General features: G+C 18.0%; 4 protein-coding genes across 5 annotated transcripts in view; 2 read left to right on the top strand and 2 right to left on the bottom strand.

Annotated features, from left to right (window-relative positions):
• The window catches only part of PGSY75_1202300 (putative dynein heavy chain), a gene marked incomplete at both ends in the record, with an annotated part of 21853 nt that extends 18215 nt beyond the window's left edge, over window positions 1-3638 (bottom strand). The window contains 3 exons of the mRNA XM_018786615.1: window positions 1-3263; window positions 3361-3448; window positions 3549-3638. The exon at window positions 1-3263 is cut by the window's left edge and continues 623 nt beyond it. Coding sequence (XP_018640480.1) covers window positions 1-3263; window positions 3361-3448; window positions 3549-3638 — 3441 coding nt within the window. The remainder of the gene's footprint in view (window positions 3264-3360; window positions 3449-3548) is intronic.
• A 1876-nt stretch (window positions 3639-5514) lies between these two features.
• On the top strand, window positions 5515-6489 carry PGSY75_1202200 (mitochondrial phosphate carrier protein; the record flags this gene model as incomplete). The annotated part of the gene is made up of 1 exon (XM_018786614.1): window positions 5515-6489. The coding sequence occupies one exon, from the start codon at window positions 5515-5517 to the stop codon at window positions 6487-6489; it is 975 nt and encodes a 324-aa protein (XP_018640479.1).
• A 495-nt stretch (window positions 6490-6984) lies between these two features.
• Window positions 6985-8961, bottom strand: PGSY75_1202100 (conserved protein, unknown function; the record flags this gene model as incomplete). 2 transcript variants are annotated; one of them, XM_018786612.1, is made up of 7 exons in its annotated part: window positions 6985-7097; window positions 7201-7304; window positions 7419-7515; window positions 7618-7692; window positions 7910-8430; window positions 8531-8701; window positions 8855-8961. In XM_018786612.1, the coding sequence occupies 7 exons, from the start codon at window positions 8959-8961 to the stop codon at window positions 6985-6987; spliced, it is 1188 nt and encodes a 395-aa protein (XP_018640477.1). The 2 variants fall into 2 exon arrangements, with proteins under 2 accessions (XP_018640477.1, XP_018640478.1); XM_018786613.1 differs by having other exon boundaries at window positions 7618-7689.
• Window positions 8962-9973: 1012 nt separating this feature from the next.
• Window positions 9974-12127, top strand: part of PGSY75_1202000 (putative ATP-dependent RNA helicase) — a gene marked incomplete at both ends in the record, with an annotated part of 3482 nt that continues 1328 nt past the window's right edge. Inside the window, 2 exons of the mRNA XM_018786611.1 lie at window positions 9974-11647; window positions 11806-12026. Coding sequence (XP_018640476.1) covers window positions 9974-11647; window positions 11806-12026 — 1895 coding nt within the window. The remainder of the gene's footprint in view (window positions 11648-11805; window positions 12027-12127) is intronic.

Below are 12127 nucleotides of genomic sequence, written 5' to 3'. Positions count from 1 at the left end.
TATTTTACATTGATATAAATAATATAATTCATCCATAATATCACTTCTACCATTTTTTGTCTTTTCTATAATTTGTTCAATTTTTATAAGTATATGTGATATTTCTCTATATTTTTCAATAATTTTTGTAACTTGATTAATTCTATATTCTTCAAAATAATTAAAAAATGGTTGTATATGTAATGGTTTCATACAATTCCAATCAATATATTTAACTACATTAATATTTTGCATATTAAATATAATTTTGTCTATACTATTTAATGAATATGATAATGACAAATGTACGTTTTCTATAACACTTTTACAGTTATTTAAATCATTTATATAATGATCAATATTTAGATTTAACCAGTTAATATTATTTGAAATATAAATTAATTTTTGCTCAAAACATTGAAAATATTTTATCAAAACTTTTTGTTGAATTATGGATGTATTTTTTGTAAAATTTTTATAAAATAATAAAATTTCATTTAATTCATATAAATATCTATATAACTTTTTTTTAAAATAATATATATTTAATATTTCTATAGGTGTATTAAAATCATATATGGATTCTATATATATATATTCATATAATGTTTTAAAAAAATTAGGATTAAAATTAATTATATAATAAAAATTCAATTGTTTATTTATGCTTATTATATTTGATGATAAAATTTTATTCATTTGTGAGAGCGAATTATTTTTCCACATAAAATAATTTTCTACTATATATGAAAACATTTTTTTACAAAAGTTAACATATAATTTTATTATAATTTTATATTCATTTGATGATGTAATATATGTATTTGTTTTAAATATTAGAATTGGTTTTTTTATTTTTTTGTATATATTAAGACAAAAAAGTATTTTTTTATATATATTATCATATCCCTTTTCATAATAATGAATATTATTATAACTATTTTGAATATTAGAAATATTATTTATATTTTTTGTATGATTAAAATTTTTTATATTATCTGAACTTTTAATTTTATTATTTATGTCTTTTGTATTTTCCATATTGTTGAATAGATTCATATAATGATATAATTCTTTTTTATATAAAAACAAGATATCATACAACTTTTTGATTAATAGTCTATCTATTTTATAAGTCTTTTTTAGGTTTTGAAACTTTTCGACTAATAAATATGTACAGGTTGTATTTCTCAAATTAGAAAATTGAATATATATAATTTTGATACATTTTTCTTCAATTTTTAAACATTGTTCATTTAATTTTTTCATTAATATCATAATACGTTCATCATCATATAGGTAAATATTTTTTAATAGATCACTAAAAGGATGATATAATTTATTTATTTCTATAATAATATTATTCATAATTTTTTTATTATTTACTAGTTTTTTTAATTTTAATAAACATAGATCTGTGAAATATATAATTTCTGAATAGACAGTATATAAAGTGGCTAGAATATGTTGTAGATGTCTAATATTTTTGAAGATGATATATTTATCAAAATACCAATTTTTTCTTATATCTATAATTTCTATATCTAATTTAACATATATAAATTCTTTTTCATAGAATTTTAAGATATCTATACATTTGGAAATAACTTTTTTAATTTTTTTGGGTTTATTTAATTTTTTTACTTTAATAGAAAAATATAATATTAAATCAAATATAATATTTGATAATCTTAGAAAGAATGAAATAATAATATCTTCTTTACGAAAATATTTAGAACTTAACCATATATTTTTAATTTTTTTTATAACTAATTTAATTCCATTTTTCATATGATCTATATGTATATGTTTTAATTTTTCAAATGATGTATCTAATAATTTACTAAATTTTATCATTTCAAAAGATTCCATATGTATATTATCTATATCTATAAGTATTAATTTTATTTCATTACATAATTCTTTATTATATTTTTTGCCTTTAAGATTATCTAAGATTTGTTCGAATTTTTTACTATTAATTTGTTCATGAACATTAAAAATACGATGATATCTTTCTTTCCAATATTCAACTCTTGTTTTATCGTTTTTTCTTTTCTTATCATTTTTTTTTTCTTTTAATATAAACTCTTTAATTATTTGACAGATATTTTTTAGATATTTATCAATGTTAACTTGATCATCTTTAAGTTTTATTATATCTCCTACAATTTCATTATTTGAAAATTGTTCTAGTTTTATTATTTGTTTGTAATAGTTTAATAAATAGAAAAACGAGTTTAACAGATACTTTCTATTATAACTAGGAAGATCATTAATTGGATGTATTTCATCATATTGATAATAAGGAATTTCTTTATTATATATATTTATGTTTTTATTTGTACTTATATTTATATTACTATTATTATGTTGAATTATATGTATATTTTGAATGCTGTTTTCTTTTTGTGATAGGAACAAGCCATTTTCATGAGTGTTATGTTTTATTTGATCATATTGTCTACCTGAATATTTACTTTTTTCAATAAAATTTAAATATTTATTTTGATATTCCTCATAATAATTACTATTGAGGTCTTCCTTTTGTTTTAAATTTTTTAGTTTCATTAAAATATTTTCAATTTTTTCATTTTGTTCAATATCATTTGTGAAATATTCAAGTGAGTTGTTTTTTTTTAATAAACATTGAAAAAATGGAATAAAAAATATTTTGAAGAATGTTTTAAAATTGTTGATATAATTAGGATGAAGATTTCCAAAGGTGTAAGTCTTATTAAAATATTCTTCTATATTTATATTGTTAATATTTTTATCATTAATTTTTAAAAAGTATATGACTTGTTTATATATATTTATATTTTTTTGTTTTTTTTCAATATTATCAATGTTGTTATTATATATTTGATTTTCTTCTCCTATACATTCATCTATATATGCATTATTAATGCTCATTTTTAATATATATTTGATTTCTTTTTTCTTATTTTTTACTTCATCTTTATCATTATTATTGATATGAATGTTTAATGTGCTACTTTGTTGTTGTTCTTCTTCTTCTTTTTTTTCTTTTTCTTCTTTCATATGCTCATTTGATATATGATTACTTTTATTTGTATGGTTTGTGTATGTTATATAATTTTCTTCTAGTAAGTCATTTTTTATATTTTGTTCTTCCTCTTTTTTATTATCCAAATTTATATCTTTCACAGCATCCTCATGATGGTTATCTTTTTTATTTTGAACTTGTTCATTTTGTGTGTCGCTATTTTTTGTGTTGTCTTCATCTTTAATATTTAATTCTTTGTCTATCTCATATTCTTCTGTATATTAAAAAGAAAGGGAACAACAATAATATATACATATATATATATATATATTAATACATATAAATATTTTGTTTTTGTGCTTATATTTTACCGTGTGTATATTTATGTAAGACAAAAAAAAGGGTGGTATTTATGGGAGAAGATGAAAGGAAATATTTAAAATTATTTTTATTCTTTATCTAGAATAAAATGGAAAAATAAATATATGTAAACACATATATATATATATATATATATATATATATATATTTATTTATTTATTTATTTAATTTGACTAACATCATTTAAACACTCTTCTAAAACATGATCATGAATATTTAGCATGTCTATAATTTTATTTTTTATGTATATTTCGATTTCATCATTCATGGTTATTTTTATAGAAGGGAATTAATAATACGGCTGATTGTATATATATATATATATATATATATATGATATATGTGTTTGTCACAAATTTTGGAAAATAAATATTATATAAATTTTATATATAATATTTTTGTTTTATCATATGTATATATTATAATAATGTGTAGACATTTTCATTGAACATTTTTTTTTTTTTTCTTTTTTTTTCTCTTTTATTTATTATATATATATGATATGATTAATATATTGCGCCTATTACATGAGATAACTTTAATATATAATATTCATATTGTATTAATGAAAATAGAAGGAGAATATTTAAAAAGGCGCCAAATATATATAATATATTTTTTATAAGTAAAAATAATAGTGTGCATTATATTTTGTCTAGTTATATATGTACTACTAAAAGAATATAGATAATAATTAAAAACGAGGAGGCATATTCTCTTTCTTTCTCTCTCTCAATATATTATATACATATATATAATATAATGTTTAATTTTTTTTTTTTAATTTATTTAGTATTTTTAAATATGAAAGATTTATAAAGGTAAGGCTCTTTTCTTCCAATAAAGTTATTTATTATATTAAACTTCAGAATTTAATTTTAAAGTATAATATATAAGAGATAAATATATGAACATATCAAAATTAATATATAATCATAATCTCATATTGTTACTATAAATATATATATATATTTTTATTTTTAATATATAAAAATGAGAAGACACTTTTGTTTTTTTTTTTTTTTTTTTTTTTTTTTTTGAATATACTAAAAAAATATGAATAAGTAAATATAAGGATGTATAAATAGGTACATTTATAAAACACTTAAAGTGGTAAGAATAGAGCTATATACTATATATATTTAAAATAATTTAAAAGGTATTTTCGAATTCAAAAAAAAAAAAAAAAAAAAAAAAAAAAAAAAATGACAGAAATATCAACTGAACATATATATATCTATAAGTATATACAAAATGATACATTTACAATATTTTATTACACATTAGATAATAATTATAATATATATTAAATTATGTGTACATAAAATGAAGAAAACAAAGAATAAAAGGAGAAAGGAAAAGGAAATTATTTTAATTGTTCGTTTGGAATACAAAAATGAGATAGTGCATACTTATTAAAAAAATATATATATATAAAATAAAATAATATTAAATAAAAGGTTACGTATTATGTTATATACATACATATATATATATACATATATATATTGTATTGAACAGTAACTTTTGAATGAATATATTATTGAATATTTTCAAAAAAAATACGACAAATATATTTTAAGGGAAAAAGTTAAAAAAAATGGGTAATAAAATTTTATATAATTTTGACAGGATGTTTGTAAGAGATAATAAGAAATAAGAAAAAGTACAAGGTTTTTATGAAATCAAAAAAATAAAAATAAAATAAAAAAAATATATTTATTTTATATGTATAATTTTGGGAATTATTTTATGTATGCATATTAAAATATATGGGAAGTAAATTATATGACCCCAAAAAAAAAAAAAACAAATAATAAAAAAAATAATAATAATAAATAAAATATGTATACATATATTTACTTTTACACATTAATAAGATATCATTTATATATATAAATTGAAATTATGAATATATACAAAATTAATAAAAATACAAAGTGAATATGTTTTCCTGAAAAGTCTATCTTTTAAATATTCCTTAATATATATATATATATATATATATACATATTTTTTTTTTATGAGAATATAGAGTTTGTATCATAAGAATAAATAAATTAATAATATACATACATACATATATACTTACATATATACATACATATATATATTTATTTTATTTTTTATTTTTTTTTTTCACAATGATGAAAAGAAAGGAAGTATGGGATTCACGAGTTAGTAGTCCCGTAACAAGGATAAAACATCCTCATGAACATAACCTATCATATTATAGCAAATGCATGTTTGGAGGCATACTTTCATGCGGTTTAACACATACAGTAATTACACCTTTAGATGTGACAAAATGTCGAATTCAGACATATCCAAATATTTATAAGAATTTATTTCAAAGTATAAAGAAGATTGTAAAAGAAGAAAAGGTAAAAAGTTTAACCCTAGGATGGACTCCAACATTTGTTGGTTATTCTTTACAAGGTTTATGTAAATTTGGATTTTATGAAATATTTAAAGATGTATATTCAAATTATTTGGGTGAAGAATATGCATATAAATATAAAGGGGCTACATGGTTACTTGCTTCAGCATCAGCTGAATTTGCAGCAGATTTTTTTTTATGTCCTTTTGAAATGATAAAAGTAAAAATGCAAACAAGTAAAGCTAATACATTTCCTACGAAAATGTTACCATCTATAGTTCATATGTTGAAAAATAGAAAAGAGTCTAAATTTCCATTTGGTAGTGTAGGACCTTTATGGTGTCGTCAAATACCTTATACTATGGCTAAGTTTTATTTTTTTGAAAAAATTGTTCAGTTAATGTATGATAAAGTATTTACTATGCCTAAAGATAATTATTCTAAATCAACACAACTAGGTATAACATTTGCATCAGGTTATTTATCAGGTATTATTTGTGCCCTTGTTTCACATCCTGCCGATAATTTAATATCACAATTAGGTAAAGTAGAAAATAAAGATAAAAGCTTAGGAATGATAACTAAAGAAATGGGAATGTTTAACTTATTTACTAAAGGAATATGTACAAGAGTATTAATGATAGGAACACTGACAGGTTTACAATGGTGGATTTATGATACCTTTAAATCGGTTATGGGATTAGGTACAAGTGGATCAGGTTCTTCCTCAAAAAAATGAAAAGAAATTAAAATTTTCTTATATGTCTAGTGCATGGGAGAAAAAAAAAAAGAATAAATATACTTCATAATATTGTTAGCTAATTTTTAAATACTTTATATAAATATTTACATATATTTTATAGCATCCTAAATATTATAATATATATATATGTTTCATGTTTATATATCATTTATTATATTTATTCCTTGTTAACATTTTTATTACATTTGTATGTATATTTTTCGTTTTTTTTTTTATTCAATAATTATCATAAAAAATATGTGAATATAATCCTTCACAATACGGAAATACAAAAGTCATTTTATCATTTACAATGGACAATTATAACATATATATATTTATATAACGTGAAAAAAAAAATAAAACAATATAATTATATATATATGTATATGTGTCTATATATTTATCAGGTGTAGTTATCCACAGTTCTATATATTCCTACCAAGAAATATATATTTTACATACATAAATGAACAAAATCAAGTTTAAGAATTAGTTATTTTCATTTTTTTTAACATATTTTAAAATAGAATCCTTTTTATATTCTTTCGTATAGTTTGTAAAATCATTCCAGTTTTGAACTTCCCTAAATTTTAATTGGGAGCCTAAAAAAAAAAAAAATTATTTATGCATATATAAAATTGTGCACACAATTGTATATATATATATATATATATATATATTATATTTCAATTTATATTATTTTACTCATGATGATGTGTTCCTCTTTAACTTTATCTATTATATCTGTGTATTTTTTTTCTACATCTAGCCAAAGGGATAAGGTATTTTCACTAAGAAGTAGAGGGCATCTATAAGAAGAAAAAATATATATAAAATATATAATGTTTAATATGTCATACAAATATAAATAAATATATATATATATATATATATATATGGTAAATGACTTTATATTTTATAACCTCTCGTGGATATCTTGTAAGTTCGTATTTTCACTCGAAGTTGTGATTATAGTATTTCGACATTCTTTCTTTTTATCATTAGATACAGTATATAACCCTTGAAAAATAAAAAAAATCAAAGGTATGTAATATTTAAATAGTTCTTCACATTATTGATAATATAGTAGATACATTCTTTTTATTTTTTATAATATCTTACCAGCAAGAATTATGTATGAGGAGTTTTCTTGTTTCTTGTCATTTTCGTTGTTTTCTATATTATTTAAATTATCTACTGTAAAAATGAAAATATATATAAGGTTATTTTATAATTTTTTGAAAATGTCAATAATTATATAATTATGTTTAAGACATAAGTGAAGAAATATATACATATATATATATATATATATATGTGCATAATTATTTTAATAAAATTATATTTTCATTTGATTTATTTAGGACTTTTTATTATAATATAGAAAAAAAAAAATTTATTTTATTTTTTTTACCTTCATCAGAAAGTTCTTTTTTTATTTTTTTATTAGAGGTTTCTTCATTTATAACTTTTTTTCGCTTATGAGAATTTCCATCAACTAATTGATCTTCATCTTGTTCTTCATTTACTTCATCTTGTTCTTCATTTACTTCATCTTGTTCTTCATTTACTTCATCTTTTATTTCATCTTTTGTTTCATTTTTTGTTTCATCTTTTGTTTCATCTTTTGTTTCATCTTTTATTTCATCTTTTGCTTCATCTTTTATTTCATCTTTTATTTCATCCTTTACTTGTACATTTCCCTGTTTGTTATCCTCATCCTTTTTTATTTTACTATCATTGTCTTCATTTTCTGATTTATAATTATCAGATTGTACATTATTCAATTCTTCTTTTTTAATTGCTAATTCATTTTTATTATTTGTGTTACCATTGTATATATAATATGGAATTTTTTTTGAGGATCCTTCGTTACCCATCCATTCAAAGTAACCATTGACAATGACAGCACATCTATTTTTATTTATTAATACACTTTAAAAAAAGGAAAAATTTAAATATTTATAAATAAATGAATATATATATATATATATATATAAGTACATATTTATATATGCATTAATATTTTATGAACCTGAATGATTTTTTTATGTGTAGGGTCTCCAATCTAGCATTAATCAAAGCAAAGTCTTTTTCTGTTTTTCCATAAGTAAAAGGAGAAATTCCCCATAGGCACACATTAATAATTTTTTCTTTTGATGTGGAATTTTCAGCACTTTCAAAAATGATGGGTACATAATTTTTCCTATAAAATGAATTAAATGTTTTATGTATATTATTATTTTATAAGAGGACAATGAACATAATAAATAAATAAATATATATATATATATATATGTTTATATATTTATATATTTATGTATTGATATATTTATGTGTTTATGTTTTCTTATTATACTTGTTGATCATTCCTCTTTTTACTTTGTCATCATTAACTATTTTATTGCATTTATATTTACTTTTCAAAACATTTAAGTCAATATTAAAATGCATTCGAACACACATTTTGTACTTTTTTTTTTGTTTTTTTTAAGAAAAATTTTGAAGATGATTTTATAGTTTTTTAAAATACAATTAATATATAATGAAATTACCCAAAACAAATAATATAAATATAATATGGTTATTAATTTTTAAATGAATATATATAATAAAATTTAATGACAAAAAAAATATATATATATATATATATATATATATATATATGTATGTATATTTATATTATTTATGTTTATTATTAGAAATGGAAAACTTTATACAGCTATGTATAATGATAATTTTTTTTTTTTTTTTATAAAATTCGTATTCTGTAGAAATATTTAATATAAATATTTTTGCGTACATAAATATATATATATTATTTATATATATATGTATTTTTTTTTTTTTTTTTTTTTTTTTTTGTACAACTTTAGACTATACAGGAATACCTACATAAATAAATAAATATATATATATATAATAATATTATTTTTTTGTAGTAAATATTTTTAACATTCTATAATTAAAAAAAAAAAAATAAATAATTTTATTTATTTTTTTTTTATAATTAAATAAATATATATAATAACAATTGTAGAAAAAAAATATATATATATATATATATATATAATATTATATAGTGAATTACTTTTATTTATGTGATGATTTTTTAAGAATATTTTAAAAAATAAAAAATGACACATTTAATATATTTGTAAATTTTGGTGAATATAGCTCTTAATAATTTCCTTATAAGGAATATATAAATATAATAATAAATAAAAAATAAAAATATTTAAACATATAATATATATATATTTTTTATTTATACAGGATAAATATTAAAATGTATAAAAAACAAACAGTATGAGAAAAATAATATATATGTTGATATATTTATATATATATATATATAATATATTATAATACATCTTTGTATGTGAAATCATAATAGAAGGTATAGGAATAAAATAAATGTTCTTTATATTATTATGAGGAAATGAAATATTTAACCTTTTTGTGAATTATTTTACAAATGTATAGAAATAAATTGAAGAGTCTATGTTTTTGTGAAAACTATTTTTATACTTATAATAAATGTAGTCATTTAAATAATTTAAAATTTATACGTTTTAGTACCTATTACAATTTTATGAACTTAAATATTTCTAAAGATATCCATAATTATATCAAAAAAAATGGAATTATTAAAAAGGTAGATATAAAAAGATATTATAATCAAAAATTAAGTAATTGGTCTTATGAAGAAAATGAGTTTGAAAAGGATAAAGAAATTCATAGTTACGCTGAAAAAGAATATAGAAAAAGATATGAATTTAATAATAAATTTATAAATGAGGAAGAGAAAAAAGATGAAGAAAAAAAAAATAGATATGATGAAAAAGTTAATAAAGACTCATATATACAAGATAATTCAACAAATATGTATAATGGGTCTCATAATAATGAAAGTACTTATAAAATAAAAAATGAAATATTAAATAGGCATGAAAAAATAGATTTGAATTCTTTACATATAGATGAAGAAATTATTAATAACCTTAAGATTATTTTGAATATAGATAAGTTATATATGTATCAGTATATTATATATAATGAAATTTTGAAAAATTCAAAACATTTATTAATATATAATAAAACAGGTACAGGGAAAACTTTAAGTTATTTATTACCATTAATACAAAAATTAATAAATGATAAATTCGATTGTAATAAAAAGGTATTAATAATAACACAAAATATATATTTATGTAAACAGTTGTATATATATATATTATCAATTTATCCAACTTTAAATGTATGTATATTATCTGATGAAAAAGAAAGTTTTAATATAAACAATGATATAATAATAGATAAAAAAAGAAGTAATAATGATGAGAATAATATAAAGAATAATAATGATGTGTGCGTTGAAAAGTACGGCATACATTTTTATTTATGTACACCTAACAAATTGGAATATTTTATAAAAAGTTATAAAAACAAAAGTAGAAATGATAAAAATGTTATGAATAATATATTAAATAATATAAATACTATTGTTATAGATGAATTTGATTATATTGTTGAATATAGGAAAAATATTTTAAATTTTATTTTTAAAAAAGAATTATGTAATGAAATTCAAAATAATAATAATATAAACGATAAGAATAAATATAATCATGATACATTTAATAAATCAAATTATAACATATATTTATTTACTGCTAATATAAATGAGGTAATAAAAAAAAAAATATATGAACATTTAAATGGTTTTGTTTTTTTTGATTTTATAAATGGAATTAAAGAAAATATACAAAAACAAGTACCTGAACAACATAATTTTAATATTAATGTTTTGAAAAATTCTGAAAATGTTATTCAATTATTAAACAAAGAAAATAAAAATCCAAGTCTATGTAATTTAAATATTACGCATTTTGTGTGTAAAATTAACACGGCATCAAAATATAAATATGTGTGTTATTTTTTAGACGAATTTTTTTTTCATAAACAAAAGAATTCTCAAAAAATTAATAAAGATATGACATATGATGAATATGATAAATTAGTTTATAGGAATATGATTCATATGGAAGAAAACAAATATGTTGATAATTCAGAGAATGAAAGGAATATGAGGCATTCAAATGATGATAAAATAAATAAGTGTATAATATTTGCAAATACAAAGGAAGAGGTAAATACAAATAAAATAAAAATAAAAATAAAAAATGTGAAAATTGTATAAATTTTTTTAAGTACATTATATATATATATATATATATATATATATATATATATATGTATATATATATATTTTTATATTTATATGTCCATATATATTTAATTTTTTAGGTGGAAAAGTTATATGAAATTTCTTTGCTCAAACCACACGCCGTAATGATGCATTCAGAATTATTGACCATACAGAAAAATGAAAATATAAATTTATTTAAAGTTGGTAAAAAAAATGTACTCATTACTACAGATATAATCAGTAGAGGTTTGGACATAGACAATGTTATATTTATTTTAAATTATTCTCCTCCAGCATCACCCAATGATTATATACACAGGTATATATATATATATATATATATATATATATATATATATATAATGATAATTGAACTTATTATATTTTTAATAATTTATATAATAATATTTTTTTGATTAT

Source organism: Plasmodium gaboni, chromosome 12 (genome assembly GCF_001602025.1).
Source record: "Plasmodium gaboni strain SY75 chromosome 12, whole genome shotgun sequence".
Lineage (NCBI taxonomy): Eukaryota > Apicomplexa > Aconoidasida > Haemosporida > Plasmodiidae > Plasmodium > Plasmodium gaboni.
This window is presented reverse-complemented; position numbering and strand designations above follow the sequence as displayed.